This window comes from Onychostoma macrolepis, chromosome 01 (genome assembly GCF_012432095.1).
Source record: "Onychostoma macrolepis isolate SWU-2019 chromosome 01, ASM1243209v1, whole genome shotgun sequence".
In the NCBI taxonomy this organism is placed as follows: Eukaryota; Metazoa; Chordata; class Actinopteri; order Cypriniformes; family Cyprinidae; genus Onychostoma; species Onychostoma macrolepis.
In genome coordinates, this window is record NC_081155.1 from 9363784 (window position 1) to 9383381 (window position 19598).

The 19598-nt window shown below is 37.4% G+C and overlaps 2 protein-coding genes across 3 annotated transcripts; both read left to right on the forward strand.

Annotated features, from left to right (window-relative positions):
- Nucleotides 1-2382: 2382 nt before the first annotated feature.
- Nucleotides 2383-13553, forward strand: LOC131543549 (CD209 antigen-like). Its single transcript, XM_058780975.1, has 4 exons — nt 2383-3355; nt 3440-3549; nt 8589-8692; nt 13165-13553. Exons 1-4 carry the CDS (start codon nt 2383-2385, stop codon nt 13331-13333), a joined length of 1356 nt encoding a protein of 451 aa, XP_058636958.1. The 3' UTR covers nt 13334-13553.
- A 383-nt stretch (nt 13554-13936) lies between these two features.
- On the forward strand, nt 13937-19326 carry LOC131546996 (CD209 antigen-like protein C). 2 transcript variants are annotated; one of them, XM_058787185.1, is made up of 5 exons: nt 13937-14072; nt 17567-17929; nt 18017-18126; nt 18434-18537; nt 19091-19326. In XM_058787185.1, the coding sequence occupies exons 1-5, from the start codon at nt 13964-13966 to the stop codon at nt 19224-19226; spliced, it is 822 nt and encodes a 273-aa protein (XP_058643168.1). In that variant the 5' UTR covers nt 13937-13963; the 3' UTR covers nt 19227-19326. The 2 variants fall into 2 exon arrangements, with proteins under 2 accessions (XP_058643168.1, XP_058643179.1); XM_058787196.1 differs by having other exon boundaries at nt 18437-18537.
- Nucleotides 19327-19598: the final 272 nt, after the last annotated feature.

The following is a 19598-nucleotide window of genomic DNA, read 5'->3' on the forward strand; positions in this document are numbered from 1 at the left end:
GACTTCTGTAGTTGTTTTGAAAGATTTGAACGCAAATTCACAAAAATCCACAATAAAGACAAGAATAATTTTTCTAATATTCACCAGTATGTGAAGAAAGTGGCATAATGAGCTTTGCGGTTTGTCACTATGCAAGAAAAAAAAAAAAAACTATATTTTTACAGAAAAAAAAATATTGTTAAAATATATACAGTTATTATAATTATAAGTCAGTTAAGAATTTTTTTTTTTTTCTGCAAAATAAAGGGGGGAGGGGAGATTCCTTGAACCCAACATTTTTGTTGTGAAGCTGTATAGTTCATCAGTTTGCATTCTTGACAGTCAGCAATATGTAAATTCTAGGGGAGATTCTCTATATTAAACCCTGCACTCGTCCTCCTGAAGTCCACAGCTGAAGAGAAGTGATCATGGAACTACACAGTAAAATCCCCAGTGTTAAATCAACACTGCTCAGAGTGTATTTGGTCCCACTCCAAATAGTGTTAAAGTAACACTGAAGCAGAGTTAAAGCTAATGAGATAATTAAGTAATTAATTAAATGATGATTGAGCATTAGTGATGAACAGCTGTTGTTAACAAGCAGAGGATGATTAAACAACTCCACAAACAGCATCACCAGCTTCACTCATTAATAACCAGACTCACTTTATTTCTGTCAGACATCTACAGAAGATCTTATTGAGAATTAACTAAGGTTTAGATGATGTTTTATTGGTCAAAAAATGATGCCACCATCATGGAGGTTGGTGTTTGCTGTAGTTGGGCTCATGACCCTTGTAGAACTTTTAAATAATTTTGCTTCTAATTAATTGCAATAGTGTTTCACTGCAAACACTTAAACGTTGCTGAAACAGAAGCTTAATGTAGCAGATTACACTTTCTGCTTATCAAAGACATGACTAACCAACACAAAGTGGTTTCTCTTGCTTGCTCTTTGATTATTGACTTAAATTCATCAACTAAAAAGCAGCCAAGAAAATATGTAAGCTTATATATAAATAATATCATGTGTTGCTGGATATATAATTATCATATTTCTACAATAATTTTGAGCTCTGTATTAAACATATAGGACCGTAACATTTCAAAAAGTTGAGGAGTTTCAGGTCAAGCTTTTAGACATGAACACTTATCATATGATCCTCAACAGTGGTGACAATAAATATTTATACTGCAGTGCATGGTGGGAGTTTTTACTATGGTGTTACCCAGCATGCATTGCAGCTTGAAGAATTTTGTTGATTGTCACCATTGTTGAGATTCATATTATATATAGTATATATATACAGTTGTTCAAAAAATAAATTTGTTCAAATTAAATTTAAGCGTTCACGATAACTGTTGGCTACAATGTTTTCTCATACTGTAACATCAGCAAGTTAGTTGCAAAAATCCAAAGAAAAAAAAAAAAAGCGTAAAGTCTGGCCAGCTCACAATGATTGTCTCAACACACAGAAGCATCTTCTATGTGCTCAGTGTAAAGCACTGATCTTTCTCCTTTACAACTACATATGCATTGTTGCGAAGAAAAACTAGCACAGCAAGTCAAGTGGCAAGAGCCTAACCAAAGTAAACACTCATCTCCATGATGGTGGCATTGCTTTTGACCAATGAAGCATCAATGTTTAAACCTCTGATAATTTTCAATAAGAGCTTCTGTAGTCATCTGACAGAAATAAAGTCAATAATAAGTGGAGCTGGTGATGCTGTTTGTGGAGTTGTTTAATCCTCCTCTGCTGAGACCTTCAGAGATTTAATGTCTTTTATTTCAGTTGATTTTATCAAAGGCTGTGGCTGAAGTGAGTTGTAGTTCTTGTGTTTCTATTTTCTTTCAGTGATTCTGTTTGTTAACAGCAGGTGTTCATCACTAATGCTCAATCAGCACTTAATTAATCACATAATTATCTCATTAGCTTTAACTCTGCTTCAGTGTTACTTTAACACTATTTGGAGTGGGACCAAATACACTCTGAGCAGTGTTGATTTAACACTGGGGATTTTACTGTGTAGAGAGTGTTTATAAAAATGACAACCACGAGACCAGCAGCAAGTACAGTGAGAGGGGACTGGACAGAGATACTTATGCAAACAAGGACCAAAAACTCAGCTTCACTGAATCAAGAGCTCGAAACCACGGTAAGACATATAGTGTGATGCAGAAGTCATATGCATATGTCATATGGATATATGATTTTTACAAGTGCACTTGTAATGGTGAACATATTCTAATTCAACAAGAAAACTGATTGCAATTTTCAATTGAATGTTGATGCTTTCCTGTTTGGCACTGTGTGCTTTGGCCTCATGTGCATTTTCCTTGCGGCTACCATTGTAGTACTGCATATCAAACTCATGGCAGAGAGAGAAATACAAGCTACACACATGTTACAGTCCAGTTCAAGAGATCAACTGGAGAAAGACCAGTTACAGAACAGCTTTAACTCTTTGAATCAGAAGAAGCTGGAGCTGGAGAACAGAGTCAAAGATCTCACTGCTGAGAAAAGCCAGTTACAGAGCAACTTCAACTCTTTGAGTCAGGAGAAATTGGAGCTGGAGACCAGAGTCAGAGATGTCACTGCTGAGAAAAGCCAGTTACAGAGCTTTTTGAGTCAGGAGAAACTGGAGCTGGAGACCAGAGTCAGAGATCTCACTGCTGAGAAAAACCAGTGGAAGACCAGAGTCAGTGATCTCACTACTGAGAAAAGCCAGTTACAGAGCAACTTCAACTCTTTGAGTCAGGAGAAATTGGAGCTGGAGACCAGAGTCAGAGATGTCACTGCTGAGAAAAGCCAGTTACAGAGCTTTTTGAGTCAGGAGAAACTGGAGCTGGAGACCAGAGTCAGAGATCTCACTGCTGAGAAAAACCAGTGGAAGACCAGAGTCAGAGATCTCACTACTGAGAAAAGCCAGTTACAGAGCAACTTCAACTCTTTGAGTCAGGAGAAATTGGAGCTGGAGACCAGAGTCAGAGATGTCACTGCTGAGAAAAGCCAGTTACAGAGCTTTTTGAGTCAGGAGAAACTGGAGCTGGAGACCAGAGTCAGAGATCTCACTGCTGAGAAAAACCAGTGGAAGACCAGAGTCAGTGATCTCACTACTGAGAAAAGCCAGTTACAGAGCAACTTCAACTCTTTGAGTCAGGAGAAATTGGAGCTGGAGACCAGAGTCAGAGATCTCACTGCTGAGAAAAGCCAGTTACAGAGCAACTTCAACTCTTTGAGTCAGGAGAAACTGGAGCTGGAGACCAGAGTCAGAGATCTCAGTGCTGAAAAAAGCCAGTTACAGAACAGATTAAATTCTTTGAGTCAGAAGAAACTGGAGTTAGAGACTGAGATACCAAAGTTATCTGAACAAGGTTTGTAAAATAAATAAATAAAAATAAATTATGTAGTTGCACTTTACAAATGAAAAATACAATAGCATGTTTGTTTATTGAAAGCAACTGGCTGCCTTTTCACATCCAATGAGTTGAAGAGCTGGTCTGACAGCAGGCAGTACTGCAGGGATCATGGTGCTGATCTGATCATTATCAACACTGAAGAGAAGCAGGTGAGTTCAAAGGCAAATAGAACTAGTTCAATGTGATTCTGTTTTGAGCAGTGTTGTGCAAGTTACTTCCAAATTGTATTACATTATAGATTACTTGTTACTGTTATTTAAAAGTAATTCCTTACCTTACAATATTAGTGTCTCAGAATTGTAATGCGTTACATGACTCCTGTATTACTTTTGAGCAGTGGTGGAAGTAACGAATTACAATTACTCACGTTACTGTAATTAAGTAGTTTTTGCGGGTACTTGTACTTTTTTGAGTATATTTTTAAAGCTGTACTTTTACTTGTACTTAAGTACAAAATAATCTACTTTGTTACTTTTAAATCATATTTAATTACTGAATACGCCCACAATTTAAATTGATATTCAAACCTTTGATGGCACTTCAGTAGCCAATAAAGACATCCGAATGTAAACGGACCAATAAAAGCCGTAATATCTGAACCGGCCGGGAAAAGCCTGCAGCAGCAGGGTTGAAGAGCTGATCAGACAGTGAGGGAGGCAGGGAGCTCAGCGTAATTTATGGACTCAAAGTTCGGAGAAACAAACTACATGGTAGTGTCATCATAATTATCTATATTTTGATACCGATACTGAAATACCTGACACGGTTCTATTACTCATTTTCCACAGTATCTCACGTAAATACACCGATCCAAGCTGCATCTCGCTCTCTCTTCTCCGACAGTATATTGACAGGAAACGTGTCAAACTCAGAGTCTGAATGTCTGTGCGGGGTTGCAGGTATTCCACATAATTTTATTAATTCCTGGCAGATGTGGCTAGCGCTTTACCCAGTCAACAATTTGATCTCACAGTGATGTCACCATGAGCTCACAGGATACTCGTGATGAGGTCACAATGTGAGGTAACAGTGAGCTAAAAGTGTAACCTCACAGCGCCCTCACTGTGTGCTCATACTAATGTGAGGTCAAAGTGCACTCACTGCACAGAGACTAGGTACCCAGCATGCATTGCAGCATGAAGCTTTTGATTGTCACCATTGTTGAGACTCATACACTGATTATTGATGTCTCTCTTTGTGTTCAAATGACACAGTAGTTCAAAATGTTTGTGTCTTATCATACTTTTAAAGTCCTTCATAAATGATTATGACACTGCTGGGTCCTATACTGTATAATCACAGAGCTATTATAAAAACTTTAGATTAATAACTCCTTACAAAGACTGCATACTGAATCTAGGTGATGGTTGTGCTGTTACCATCAGTAACAAACCAACATCACCTGGTTGCAGTCTCTTTTTGCCATAACAAATGCGCTTTTCAAACACAGTTACAGCAGCCCCCAAAAAGTATAATGTTATAAAGTCAAGGGTCAAGAGCCCAACTAAAGCAAACACTACTCACCACGATGGTAACCTCAAACAAAACAATAAAACATCATCATCTAAATCTGTTAATTCTCAATAAGCGCTTTTGTAGATGTCTGACAGAAATAAGAACCCGCACATCTTTTTGAGTTCACAATGAGTTCATATATTACTCACACTGTGAGGATCACCATATGAGAATGGTGTGATGTCACTGTGATCATTGCGTGATCTCACGTGTTGACTGAGCATATGAGCTCATTGTGAATTCAAAATGTTGAGCAGGTTGAGAGGAGGCAGCTCAAATATCAGTCACCAGGGGACATTCTACTTCCTGTTTCTCAACACTATCACAGAGATATCACAGTGCTCTCACATGATGAGCTCATGAGTGCACGCCCAGCTAACAGATTTCTGTTATAAGAACCTTCTCCAAACATACAACTGACTTCCAGACACAGCCTTCGATGAAATCAACTGAAATAAACAAATCACCAGCTTCACTCATTATTAACCAGACTGACTTAATTTCTGTCAGACATCTTCAGAAGCGCTTATTGAGAATTAACAGAGATTTAGATGATGATGTTTTATTGTTTTGTTTGATGTAACCATCATAGTGATTAGTGTTTGCTTTAGTTGGGCTCTTGACCCTTGACTTTATAACATTATATTTTTTTAGGCTGCTGTAATTGTGTTTGTAAAGCACATATGTTATGGCAAGGAAACCCAAAAAGAGACTGCAACCAGGTGGTTTGTTATTGATGATAACAACACAGTCATCACCTAGATTCAATATGCATTCTTGGTCTTGGGAAGTCGTGGCCTAATGGTTAAAGAGTCGGACTTGTACTCGTATTCTAAAGGTTGCGAGTTTGAGTCTTGGGCCGGCAGAGATTGTAGGTGGGGGTAGTGGATGTACAGCGCTCTCTCTCCATCCTCAATACTACGAATGAGGTGCCCTTGAGCAAGGCACCGAACCCCCAACTGCATAAATAGCTGCCCACTGCTCTGGGTGTGTGTACCCTTTGGATGGGTTAATTGCAGAGCACAAATTCCGAGCATGGGTCACCATACTTGGCCGTATGTCACATCACTTTCATAATCATTTATGAAGAACTACAACAGCATAAGACACAAACATTATTAACTACTCTGTCATTTAAACACAAAGAGAAACATCAAGAATCAGTGTATGAATCTCAACAATGGTGACAATCAAAAGCTTCATGCTGCAATGCATGCTGGGTACCTAGTCTCTGTGCAGTGAGTGCACTTTGACCTCACATTAGTATGAGCACACAGTGAGGGCGCTGTGAGGTTACACTTTTAGCTCACTGTTACCTCACATTGTGACCTCATCACGAGTATCCTGTGAGATCATGGTGACATCACTGTGAGATCAAATTGTTGACTGGGTATCCTAGTCTGTTTAACTGCATCACTGCATTGTACAGACATTACAGGGCAAAGCCATCTGATATTCCATTTATCTAAATAAACAACATACATGGCTCTTAAATCACTGCCTATAAAAATTCAGTCTTGTCATATTTTGAATACCTCAACTGAACTGAGGTCATTTGTTTTATAATTGTATTACTGACTGTGTACTTGTCTTTTTTTGTAAATTCAATTCAGTTTGAAATCAAATCGGAAATCATGCTTCTTTTTGCTGTAAGCTTTTGCAACAAAGTTACCCTATTTTAAAGACACAAATACACAGAATGAACAAATGTTTAAGATTGTGATTTTTGTCATTTTCAATGTTTATATGTAGGCTATATAAAAGCCTAAAATCTGTTCATCATACACTCTTAAAAATGCTGGGTAAAATATGGAGGAACCCAGCGACTGGGTTGTTTAGACCCAGCGGTTGGGATACTGCCCTGCCCGGAAGGTTGGATTAAACATTTAACCCAACTGTTGGTTGAAAACAACCCAGCATGTGTTCTGTCCAATATTTACCCAGCACTGGGTTGTATTTAATCCAGCATTTTTTAGAGTGTATAAAGCGAACATTTTTTTTTTTTTTAGAAGACTTGGATTAAACCACTCAAAGCTTGGAATAATGATTGCCTTGAAAAAACGGATGGACAAAAAAAATTGAGATATTAAAATATTTATATGACAGTATGTGGTAGATTTGCCAATGGTATTGAAAATGATTAAAGTCATCATGACATAAAAAATGACTCTAACAGTTACTTACTTTTTTAGTGCACATTACTAGTCTTGTGGTGAACAATTAAACCGTGCAAGTCAATACACCAGGAAACAAAATTGTCTGCTGTTGTAATCTTTAATCAAAAACTGAAAATTTGCTTCCACTCTGGAATGATGTTCTCGTTCTGATGACGTCAGTTTAACGGCTTGGGGAGAATCTTCTTGTTAACTATGACGTAAGGACTGCTGTTTCCGGGTCCATGCCTCTACTCATTTCACTTGAGAATCCTATCTCAACAGCCATTTATGAGCACTATTTAATTAATATTACATATTTAAGCTAGGTGACTATCTAGCAATATCTGTGAATAGCTTGGGTCTATTTATATTAGCCACAACAGGACTATATGTAAACTCTAATGGCAACAATAAGAAAAGAAGAAATGTGCATCTTGTCATGGCATTATTTTATTCTCTTTGAATTCAAGAGGTTCACTGACAAACTTGAAGCAATGTGCATACGTCCATCTCACGAATGTACATTCTTCTGCCATCTTCACCCATTAGCCGCTTTTCCACTGGCCAGTGCGAGCCGGGCGGGGCTAATAGCCTCGGACCTAGAGCATAGAGGCTGAAATCATGCCTCGTGGCACCCCTGTAAAACACGCCCTAAACACGCCTTCACTGGACTATGTCAAACAATACAAAGTTCCACCAGCGATAGGGAGATGAATTAAATAAATTGCTAAACAAATATATCAGAAGCTGCCGTTTAGTCTTTATTTACAAACTTGGACACCACACTATTGACTGAATACGAACAGGAAATAGAACTAACCTTTTTGGTTCATTAATGTCTCGCCGTCTTTTTTTTTTTTTTTTTTGGCTTTTTTGGCAATTACATTTTGGGTTAAAAGTATGTTGTAATGCAAGCATTACTGAACATGTACCGAGTAAAATATTACTGAAAATGTATTAATAATACCTTACACTACTGTGTTACAGCAAAAAGTAATCCGTTACTGTAATGCATTACTTTTGTAACACTGGTTGTGAGCATATTTAAATATGTGCACATGGGGTTATTTAGACCAGTCGATTGTACTGGTTCACCCATTGAGACTCAGCATAGAACATACAGTAGAAGGTGGGTTGAAATAAGGATCTCACAAAAACTTTTATTTTCTTAATTTCTTTATTTTCTCATTATTTTATTTTTTTATTTTTTATAGGAGGCACTGCCTCTCTGTGTGTGTGGTCCTGGTAAACCCCATGTTATGGGGATAAAATGTCCCTACAAAGATGGCAATATCTGCAATCCTTGCCTAAATCATACAGAATAATGTTTTATTTTTTTTATTTTTTTTATTTAAAAATGCAGAAAGTTTTCTGTGAGAGTTGTCGTCGGGATTAGGGGATAGAATATACAGTTTGTACAGTATCCATTATGTCCACGGAACATGGAAACCCAACATGTGTGTTTATGTGAAAGAAGGGAAAGTGGAAGAATCACTCTTATTTTTTTTCCCACACAGAGAAACATATCTTCATTGGTCAAGGAGAGAGTGTGGATTGGTTTGTCTGACACAGAGCAGGAAGGCAACATGACATGGGTGGATAATTCAACACTGACACAAGGGTAAGTGTAACATTTAGTCCACTGAAGGCAAGCTGTGATGAACCCAAGTGCAGCTTTTATTTTCACAGGTGATCCAAAATACAAACATAATCCAAACCGAGACTTGACTTGAACAGACTTGACTTGGCATGAACAGATTAAACTCACTGACAGCAGGTTACAACATCAATACACGACAAGAGACAATGGCAACAAGAGGGCTACTTATAGCAAACAATACAGGATCACGACACAATGCAACCATTAGGCTTGTTCGAAATGAACTACACTAGCCTGCCACCGGCTGACGAGAGCAGACACTTGCAGTCGGGGCAGAATTAAAAGCACAGACATCAAGTCAGACACTTTCTGTTCCAGGTAATGACGCTCACGCGGTGTTTCCATAGTCTTATCACAGATAAAGTGAATTAAATACAATTTTTGTCAAATACACAGAAACACTTTTTATATACTGCTTAATACAGCACCATCTGTTCATGAATAAAGTTCAACATAAAAATACTATTTAAATATCAATAAAGTGGGGGTATATATGCTTTTACCAGTGCTTTTCATAAAAATGACTCGAAACAACAGTTTGCTGTGAAACAATATTGCAATTGCTTAGAAGCAAATTTCTTTGAATTATTAAATAGCTCAAGAGCTCAACTAAAGCAAACACTGACCACAATTATGGTGGCAATGTTTTTTTGTTTTTTTTCTTTCTTCCAGTTGATTTCATCCAGGGCTGTGGCTGAAGTCAGTTGTAGTTCTTGTGTAGTGATGTTAATTGTTAACATCAGATGTTCATTACTAATACTCAATCATCATTTAATTAGTCACTTAATCTTTTTTAATAGCCGCTTGCAGTCGGGGAGACGTCAAGTCGGACACTTTCTGCTCCAGGTAGTGACGCTGTCACGGTGTTTGCATACTGTTATCACAGATGAAGTAAATTAAATGCTATGTTTTTCAAATACACAGAAACGTTTTCATGAGCAACAGAAACACTTTTTATATACTGCTTAATACAGCGCCATCTGTTCACGAATAAAGTTCAACATTAACATATAATATTTAAATACCAATAAAGTGGGGGTATATATGCTTTTATCAGTGTTTTATCGATAAACGTGATTCAATATAACAGTGCGACTACACTAAAAATGCTTTTACTGTTGAAAAACAGAGATTTGTGGGCATTATTGGAATTGAATTGATAGAATAAACAGGCAACACACCTCGTGCTTGTCATCACAGAATCTAACCAATGAGAATAAAGTGTTTCGTCATCAAGGCTCTAGCAGCCGATTTTGAGCAACTTCAGCCCCTGACCTCGGCGGCTGGTCTTGTTTTGCTCTCGTGGTACTTTGATGGCACATCATGTGATCGTAAGGCGGCTGTAGCGCCGATCAAAGTCGGACAAATGTTCTAACCAGAATGCATTGATTTTGTCAGGCGGCAGCCGATCTTTGCGGTGCCGCATGAAGTCGAACAAGGCTAATGAGAACCCAGACCCATGACTAAGACAGCCAATGAGAACATGACACATGAACCAAAGAACCAATCAGAACATGACACATACACTAGGCAGGAATACCTAAGGGCAAGGGAAGCATGACACCAACAGCATGAATCAAATCACAAAATAAAAGATATGAAAACAAAAACATGAAACAAAACCTATGGAAGGGTTTTCCGGACTATTTTCAAAAGCAATTGCAAATTGTATTTTCAATTGCGTTTTCCACATTTGGGCGCATAAATTGGGACATAATCCAAATGCAATTGCAACGCACAGTGACTGCCACATTTCAAATGAAAGGCAAAGTCCATTTGCAACTGTATTTCCCATGTCTTACTATGAGCCTGTCATATTTAAATAGCAATATTAATTACCACATTTGCCTTTTCACTTTCTCTGCGTTGTGCATGTAACCTGCCAAAACTCAAATGAAATCACAATTCCTTTTGCATTTGAATTTCCGATGTCTACATGGAAAGCTGTCAATCAATGTGAGGGGGCGGGACTATACTAGGGGGCGTGTTTGTATTGGGAGGTGACGTCACTCAAAGACGACCGTGCCGAATGCTTTGATTAATGGAGGTAATCGGTGAAGGCTCCGCAAAAGGCAGCTGTCAATCAGTTTGTGCCTGTGTGAACGAACAGACAACCTTCTTGGCACAATACATAATTCTGTTTTTTTTTACCCCAAATGCAGCGATTATAACCCTGCTAACAGCGGGAGCAACAACGGTACGCACAATAGGTCAATATTCACTATTAAAGAAAAGCTTTTCACCTGTCTCAACATATCTCACTGTTTCTCTCACTCCGATTGAAATACACAGGAATCTTATGCTTTCCACGTTTCCAGAGGCCAGAGAACAAGAGAACAATCACATCAAACAAGCATTAAAGAAATGTGGTTACCCAACTTGGACATTTATCAAAACTCATACAAAACAAAAAAGGCAGGTGAAACAGTCAGAACAAAGGAGACATAATTTCCGAAAAAAACATGTTGTTATCGCTTATGTGCCTGGAGTATATGAAAAGTTCAGAAGGGTTTTCTCCAAGCATAAGATTCCTGTGTATTTCAAACTAATGACTACTTTGAGACAATGTTTGGTCCATCCTAAGGACCAGATTCCTAAACATCAAAGAAGTAATGTGGTATATGTTGTTGAGTGTAGTGAGGAGTGTGAGGACTTATACATAGGAGAAACAAAACAACCACTTTATCTACACATGACTCAACATAGATGTGCAAAATCTTCTGGGCAGGATTCGGCAATCTTCTTACATTTACAACAAAAGAACCATAATTTTCATGACCATGAGGTGAGAATTCTGGATAGAGAAGAGAGGTGGTTTGAAAGAAGCGTAAAGGAAGCGATACATGTAAAGGTGGAGCGTCCCTCTTTGAATAGGGGAGGGGGTTTGAGACACCATCTGTCCTACGCCTATGATGCGGTGCTGGAAACGGTGCCACGACGCTGCAAGGAGAGATTGGAGTGCTCCGTTCGGAGAGTAGGAGGGGCACCATCATGCAAGTGGATATAACTGCAGACCAGAGATCTCCAAAATGGGGCGTGAACTCCAAAAGTGGGCAGAACCTCCAAAATGGGGCGGGGTCTCTTCGCGCAAAGACTTTCACCATTGGCTCTGGCTTCAGCCAATTGTTATTGACTTACATTTCAAAATAACACTTTATAAATTAAACATTGTTTCTAGTTTTATCTAAAATAAAATATGATATATAAATCAATATTCTCCATGAGAGCAGAGCCCAAAGCTCGTGGCCAGTGGTGTTCGGACCCGAGTTTGAACCTCTGCTTAATGATATAAACGAGAATCTCTCACAAGCTCTCCCGCGAGCAGTCTCAGCTCAGCGCATGGGAAAGATTTTACTCTATCGCTTGGTTTTAAGCAACGGGGGCATCCCGGAGCTTGAAATTCACAGGGTAGGATGGGGTAGTGAAGCTGGGTGTAACTAAAAAGGTGCCATTGTCCGGTGAGGTCCGGTTGGGGAGTTATGAACGGCTCGGCTCGGAGATCTCATATCGCATAATCATATTAACTGCATATCTCCTGAACTGCAACTTTCTTTTCAGCGCCAATCCCGCCGTGCAGCCAATTTCACTGGTTAAGGTTAGGGTCAGGTGTGGGGTAGGTTTAGGGGTTAGCATTTTTTGTAGCATAGTGTAGGAAATTAAATTAACATTGTGAGTGACACAACCAATAAAATCTTTAGAATCAGCTGTGGGGCGGAGTTTGCGCTGAAGTTGATTGGGAGAAAAAATTGTGCATGCGTGTCATGTGCCTGTCTGTCAATGGGAGGAAGCCACACCCTATTTTGGAGCTCCCGCCCCGTTTTGGAATTCCCGCCCCCATTTGGAGATCTCCAGGCTGCAGTTATACCCTTCTCCCATCATGAGCTGTAACACCATCTACTCTGGCATGTGTCACACATTTAATCTAGTAGTCATATGACCTCTATAGGTCTGTTGATCATGTGACATTTGTGGATATATTTGCCTGAGTCATTTCCTGTTTTTACAACTGATGTAGGTGTTTGGATAGACACTGAAACGTCTTGTTAAAGTTTTTTATAGTCCAGTGATTTTATTAAAAAGTAAATTTTTTGGAAAGTTTCAAACACCTGGATGGTTTAGTGATAAATCTACATAGACAACAACATGAATTGAACTGCGACAACAAGCTGCTGTAAATACGCTTCATTCACTTTTCTGCACTTTCACTTCTGTACTTTTTAGCATACTCTTGAAACTTGTCATTGCGGTACTGTGAGTACCGTTGACCCTTGCATAATGTTGCATTTGAGGTTTCTCATTTGTTAGTTGCTTTCTGCTAAATAACAAATGTAAATGTCATTATCCTTATTGCTTAGTTGCTGAATAAAACTCTGGGGCTGTTTTAAATTAAATAAACGGTCCTAATAATTTAAAATCTTATACATGTTATTCAGGTTTTGGTTCAAAGGTGAGCCGAATAATGCTGATGGAAATGAGGACTGTATTGAAATTATACCTGGATATCCCTTCCTGAACAACTGGAATGATCTGCCATGCTCAGAGAAGAGAAAGGGGATTTGTGAGACTTCAAGTTCCACGCCTAAATGTTATGATATTTCATAATTTGTTCACTTTTATGTAATGTTTTATGGGATCATTTTCATTGTAATTTAATCATTTCTGATTGAGGTTTTTGTCATGTCTATGTCAGATGATTTCATCGTATTTGTAAATCTCCATATGATACTGATTTGAATGATCAGATGAAATTTGTTAGAAGGTAAATGTAAAATTGTCATTATAGGCACTGACAATATAAATAATAAACTCATAATATCCAGTTTCTCATGAATAAGGATATTTTTTTCACATTTATATAGGCTATTATACATATTCATATACTATCTTAGTATATAAATGGCAGAACACTGACCCCTACATATACACTTAGTAAATATCTACGTGAAGATCCTGTTGCCACCCACATATAAACTGTAAACATGAATGCATTTTCATTTTTCCTACAATCATCCTCTCTGTAACAGTCTAAAAACATAATTCCCTTCCAGTTAACAGACATCAATACAAAGGTCCAGTTAGGCCTGTTTAAGGGTGTGTGAGTCTGAATTTTTCTCTGTTTCCAAACTAATGAAGCCACTTCCTTTTCGGGGTTAACCCTATTTAAAAGAAAAAGAAACTGTATCTATCATTCAACCACAGCTCAACACATGTTGTCAGACATCTGAGCGGATAATGGAATTAGAGGACATTTATGAAAATATTGAAAAAGAAGATATTAAGGACACATGTGAACCTCAAACACAAAGTCGCTGCCAGGATGAAGGAAAAGCTCGAAAGCAAAGTAAGCAGAAAGTTTCATTTGAAGCAGAAATGGTGTTTGAGGAAATGAGAAACGTTACATATAATGTCAATCATATACTCGTTACATAGTCGTTTACATATAATGTCAATTTTTCAAGGAACAATGAGTCAGTGTTTCTGCCTTATGAAAGGTATTAACATGGATTTGTTTTTATATTTAGCTTTTCATCATATGTTGTTATTTGCATATTTTACCCTAGAAATGTCACTGTCATTATAAAATAATATATTTTCTAAAAAGACCTGTCTGTTATCTAAAGAAAAAAAAAAAGTGGATTTGAGCCTCTAAAAATACACTGTAAAACCCGACAAGTTAGGGTAACTCAAACCATTTGAGTAAACCAATTTCCCTTGGTTTAAACCATGTAAGTTTTAAAACTTGCAGTTAAGTAATTAAGTGATTAATTAAGTGCTGATTGAGCATTAGTGATGAATACCTGCTGTTAACAAACAGAATCACTGACAGAAAAGATAAACACAAGAACTACTACAACTGACTTCAGCCATAGCCTTAGATGAAATCAACTGAAATAAAATACATGACATCTCTCAAAATCTGATTAAACAACCCCACAAACAGTAGTGATGGGATTTATGGTTCTTTGAGGGGATCCGGATCTTGGCGTTCTTCAAAAGAACGGCTCTTTTTAAATATTTAGTCAGTTTTAAGAAGCCAGCTTGGGGGCATCGCAGTTTATCCTGGAAATAATCACTGGGAGGAATGATGAGGTGAGATTTGTAGTCAAATAATTAAAACTCAGATATCACACACCAATATCTGAGTTTGAATTATTCTGAAATATTGATTATTACCTCATTTGTCATGTGTGGACTATATTCCATAGGGTTGCATAACATCCCTCTGCTTAGACAGTGACATCACTATTTTGGATTTACCTTTAGTACAAAGTGTGTGTATGTGTAAAGCTACGTTGACTTATGTTATTCATACAATACCTACTCACAAATAAACATCAAAAACAAAGCCGGCTGCAATAAATTTCTGAGCAAAACAGCTTTTACTACAAACACTTCCACACAAGAACATTGTTGTCACACAAGAACATTTTGATAGAATACAAAAAATATTTAAAGTTTTAAATATACTGTAGATAAAATTTGAATAAATAAAATGGAAATGTCTACATACAGTCCGCTATTACTGGCGATGTGGTGGGCCCAGTGGGGTCAGAGGCTGCTGTGGCTGCAGTTGCACTTGATGTGGAGGCAGAGGAGGCAATGGACACATCAGTGTCACTGTTGTTGTCTGAGTCTGGCTCTGCTCTCAAACCTGTGACCTGCAGTGTTGGGTGTTGAGTCTTCAAATGCCTGTGTAAATTATTTGTTGACCCAGACTTAAATGAAATGACTTTTTGACAAATGCTGCATGTAATGTAATTTGTGTGCATCTGTGTGAAACACGCATAGGAAAAAAAGAACGACAGAAAGAACGGCTCCCATCGTTCATGTTTATGAGCCGTTCAAAAGAATCGGTTCGTTCGCGAACGTCACAACTCTAACAAACAGCATCACCAACTCCACTTATTAATAACCAGACTGACTTTATTGCTGTCAGACATCTACAGAAGATCTTATTGTGAATTAACTAAGGTTTAGATGTTGATTTATTTTCAATTGAAGTAACCATGTTAGAGATCAGTGTCTGCTTTAGTTGGGCTCTTGACCCTTGACTTCTGTGTCAGTTGTTTTTTTTTTCTGTGGTTGTTGTAATCATGTGTTCCTCGAACATATTTGTTACAACTCAAAAGTCTAGAGGAAATGATCGGTAGTTGGTTGTTACATATTTATAATGACAATCATCTGTAAGTGAACTGATATCATTGAGAGTGAACATGGACTCGTTGAGTGTCTAATCTCCGGTTAAATGAGTGTTGTATTAATTTTAGTAAAAGTGATTCTAAGAGCCTGTGGTTCTGTGATAGTCAGTTAATACAAAGGACCTTCTAAACAGTTTGTCCACAAAAAGTTTTAATCTATGGAAGCAGTTAGACTCACACAGACATCAAGAATCAGCTTGTGAACCTCAACAATGGTGACCATTAAAAAATTAATTTTAAAAAATCATGCAGCAATGCATGCTGGGAGCCATGGATGAGTTTTGTACTATGCTAGTACCCAGCATGCATTGCAGAATTATTATTATTTTTTTTTTTTAATGGTCACCATTGTTGAGGTTCATAAGCTGATTTTTGATGTCTGTGTGAGTAGTTGCTTCCATAGATTAAAACTTTTTGTGGACAAACTGTTTAGAAAGTCCTTTATATTTACTGACTGTCACAGAACCACTGGCTCTTAGAATCACTTTTGCTATAATCAATACAACATCCGTTTAATCTGAGATTAGACTCTCAATGAGATCAGCTCATTAAGAGTTGATTTAACAACCAACTACTGATCATTTCCTCTGGGCTTTTGAGTTGTAACAAATATGTCCAAGAAACACATGGTTACAACAGCCAGAAAAAAGAAAAAAAATGCTAACACAGCAAGCAAGGGTCAAGAGCCCAACTAAAGCAGACACTGATCTCTAACATGGTTACTTCAAATGAAACAATAAATCAACATCTAAACCTTAGTTAATTCTCAATAAGATCTTCTGTAGATGTCTGACAGAAATAAAGTCAGTCAGGTTATTAATAAGTGGAGTTGGTGATGCTGTTTGTGGGGTTGTTTAATCAGATTTTGAGAGATTTAAAGTATTTTATTTCAGTTGATTTCATCTAAGGCTATGGCTGAAGTCAGTTGTTGTTCTTGTGTTTCTCTTTCTGTCAGTGATTCTGTTTGTTAACAGCAGGTGTTCATCACTAATGCTCAATCAGCACTTAATTAATCACTTAATTACTTAACTGCAATGTATATCTTATTTTAGTGAACTCAACTGAAATAAGTTCAGAGCACTCATAATTGTTAGTTTAAAAAACTTAAATGTTTTAGGGCAATCAGTTGCTTCAAATGGTTTGAGTTATCCTAACTTGGGTTTTTAAGGCAATCGGTTTACTCAAACGGTTAGAGTTACCGTGACTTGTCGGGCATATATCTTATTTAGTGAACTCAACTGAAATAAGTTCAGAGCACTCATAATTGTTAGTTTAAAAAACTTAAATGTTTTAGGGCAATCAGTTGCTTCAAATGGTTTGAGTTATCCTAACTTGGGTTTTTAAAGCAATCGGTTTACTCAAACGGTTAGAGTTGCCGTGACTTGTCGGGCATATATCTTATTTAGTGAACTCAACTGAAATAAGTTCAGAGTACTCATAACTGTTAGTTTTATGAAACTTAAATGTTTTATGGCAATCAGTTGCCTCAAATGGTTTGAGTTAACCTAACTTGTTAGGTTTTTAAGGCAATCGGTTTACTCAAACGGTTCGAGTTACCCTAACTTGTTGGGTTTTACAGTGTACACAGTGAGTTGTCATTAATTGATTTTGTGTGTGTTTTCTTCCTGTTTGTCAGGAGGAAGTAGATGTTTGGTGTTGATCACAGTGAGTCTCGGGCTCATTTGTGTTCTTCTGCTGGTCTTCATCATACTGCAGCACATCACCATCACAGCAGAGAGAGACCTGATAAAGAGTTACAAGAACACAGTTAAAGAGTTCAATCAAACCATTAACAGCTTACAAGACAATTACACTGATCTAATGACTGAAAAACACCAACTGCAGAACAACTTCAGCTCTTTGAGTCAGAAGAATCTGGAGCTGGAGACCAGAGTCAAAGATCTCACTGCTGAGAAAAACCAGTTACAGAGCAACTTCAACTCTTTGAGTCAGAAGAAGCTGGAGTTAGAGACTGAGATAAGGAAGTTATCTGATCAAGGTTTGTACAAATTTAAATGTATAGTTGCAGTTTACAACACAAATAATCATCAAAATTGTATTTGTTTGTTGTGTATGTTTATTAAAGGAAAGGGCAGGCTTTTCATGTCCACTGAAGCGAAGAGCTGGTCTGACAGCAGGCAGTACTGCAGGGATTGTGGAGCTGATCTGGTCATTATCAACACTCAAGAGAAGCAGGTGAGTTCAGTGGCAAATGCAACTAGTTCAAGACAATTCTGTTGTGAATGAACATAGATTTCTCACACAAGTAAAAAAAAAAAAAAAGTCTCACATTTAAACTTTTTAACATTGCTTAAAAAAATCAGTGCCCACAATAATATGAAAACAAAAATGTTTTATGTATTTTTCATTTGTTCTTCCTGTTGAATATCTGTTATTATTACTAGTAAGCATCTGGGATTAGTTTTAGTTGACAGACAGATGACAAAGACGAAAACCAATGTAATAGAGATTCTCACTCTTTTTTCGTTTTAAACACACACAGCAGCTGGTATCTTCTTTAGTCAAGGAGATAGTGTGGATTGGTTTGTCTGACATACAGCAGGAAGGCTACATGAAATGGGTGGATAATTCACCACTGAAACAAGGGTAAGTGATGAGAAGGGCTTTTCTCACTTCAAAAAGGGTCATTTTAAACACCAGGTTAACAGAATCCTGGGTAACCGAGCTTCACGTTTCACACTGGTTGTAATTTACCCAGGCTCATCAATTGATTCCGTGATGACATTTAACACTGTACACTCCTAAACCCCGGTTTAACATTCTTATTTGCATATTTAATGTGTCAATGGCACATGCGAACTGGCTTACGGATCCTCATATTATAGCCTATATTGCGACTGTATTACGAAGCTTTTCCTGAACGGATTATAAATGTAAGCATAAAACAACGCCAACTCACATATTTTTTTCACTGTTTTTACCCTCAAATGGCTTTTAGATAAACTCTGGGTTAAACACAGTGTCAAAAGCTATAAACACAAATAAGACCACTGTGTACCTTTTGCATTTGTTTTTGAAAAGATCATTTTATATATATATATATATATATATATATATATATATATATACAGCCTATGAGAGTCAGTGAGTAAATATACTGTAGCTGTTCAGGAACTGAAACTGCTTGTATGTAATTCAGGTTTTGGGAAAAAAATGAGCCGAATGACGCAGCTGGAAATGAAGACTGCATTGAACTGAATCCTGCAAAACCCGTCCTGAAAAACTGGAACGATATCCCATGCTCAGATAAGAGAAAATGCATCTGTGATAATTAGCTTCCAATTCTTCATCTTTTGATAATAATCATTTTTATTGCATCACTTCTGCTGACTCATTTTATTTTATTTTTTCCCATGTTACTTATGTTACATGTTACGCTATATACTTTTTGTCTTTTTTTTTTGTTACTTCTGTAATAAATAAATGACAACATCATGTTTCTCATAATTTTCTGAAATAGTTTTGTTTTCTTTTTTTTGGGGATTAAAATTCATGTAAATCAGAGTTTGTCATCTGACCAATCTAAAGGAAGTATCGAAGTATCAGATAACTTACTGTATTATAAGATAGCCTCTTACTTTATTATCAGCACAAGGAAGACACAAATGTACTAAGATTGTATTAACAAAAAGATAGACAGTTACTGA

What these genes read in the sequence shown, in the direction of transcription:
- LOC131543549 (XM_058780975.1), top strand. Translation starts at nt 2,383, where the DNA reads ATGTTACAGTCCAGTTCAAGAGATCAACTGGAGAAAGACCAGTTACAG. An exon ending in TCAACACTGAAGAGAAGCAG is followed by an intron (nt 3,550 to 8,588) that starts GTGAGTTCAAAG and finishes TTTCCCACACAG; the next exon opens with AGAAACATATCTTCATTGGT. An exon ending in AATTCAACACTGACACAAGG is followed by an intron (nt 8,693 to 13,164) that starts GTAAGTGTAACA and finishes CATGTTATTCAG; the next exon opens with GTTTTGGTTCAAAGGTGAGC.
- LOC131546996 (XM_058787185.1), top strand. Translation starts at nt 13,964, where the DNA reads ATGGAATTAGAGGACATTTATGAAAATATTGAAAAAGAAGATATTAAG. An exon ending in TCAACACTCAAGAGAAGCAG is followed by an intron (nt 18,127 to 18,433) that starts GTGAGTTCAGTG and finishes AAACACACACAG; the next exon opens with CAGCTGGTATCTTCTTTAGT. An exon ending in AATTCACCACTGAAACAAGG is followed by an intron (nt 18,538 to 19,090) that starts GTAAGTGATGAG and finishes TATGTAATTCAG; the next exon opens with GTTTTGGGAAAAAAATGAGC.